The following is a 528-nucleotide window of genomic DNA, read 5'->3' on the forward strand; positions in this document are numbered from 1 at the left end:
ATTAAAACAATGTTCCAAGCGGCGAATTCTCCAGCCCTCCGCCACAGCTCCTCTTCCATTTCAGTCTTTGTTCCGGCCTCGCTTTCTATGTTGCATGTGCACCCCTCCAGGATTTACATGTCAGGAACGGTACCACAGGGCCTGCGGGGACGGGTGAAGGGCGCAGGCTTTCTCCTACCCCATACACAGCTAGGAAAATACTTTGCGATCAGGTTATTCCAAATACATACAATTTCCGCCAGAAGATCTCTCTTTGTGCTCCCTAGAAAATCTCAAATTGTATCTTTCCCCGTAAACTCAAACTTCCCTGCCAGATGCGCCCATCTCGAGCACAGAGCGCCCCCCGGGGTTTGGGGGGCCCGAGCTCGCGTCTGCAGGAGTTCCGAGGGGAGCCCGGGGCCCGCGGCGGCGTCACGTGGGGGGGGGCCTGGGGGTGCCGGGGGCCCGGGTTCGAGGCCCCGGAAGCCGCCGCCCCGGGGCGCATCCGCAGAGCGGGCCGGGCGTCCGGGGCGGCGGGGGCGCCCGCAC

General features: G+C 62.5%; 1 protein-coding gene across 1 annotated transcript in view; it reads left to right on the forward strand.

The window, feature by feature from the left end:
• Nucleotides 1–314: 314 nt before the first annotated feature.
• RAVER2 (ribonucleoprotein, PTB binding 2) overlaps nucleotides 315–528 on the forward strand; it is a 94780-nt gene continuing 94566 nt past the window's right edge. The window contains exon 1 of the mRNA XM_046645827.1: nucleotides 315–524. Coding sequence (XP_046501783.1) covers nucleotides 315–524 — 210 coding nt within the window. The remainder of the gene's footprint in view (nucleotides 525–528) is intronic.

This window comes from Equus quagga, chromosome 18 (genome assembly GCF_021613505.1).
Source record: "Equus quagga isolate Etosha38 chromosome 18, UCLA_HA_Equagga_1.0, whole genome shotgun sequence".
Lineage (NCBI taxonomy): Eukaryota > Metazoa > Chordata > Mammalia > Perissodactyla > Equidae > Equus > Equus quagga.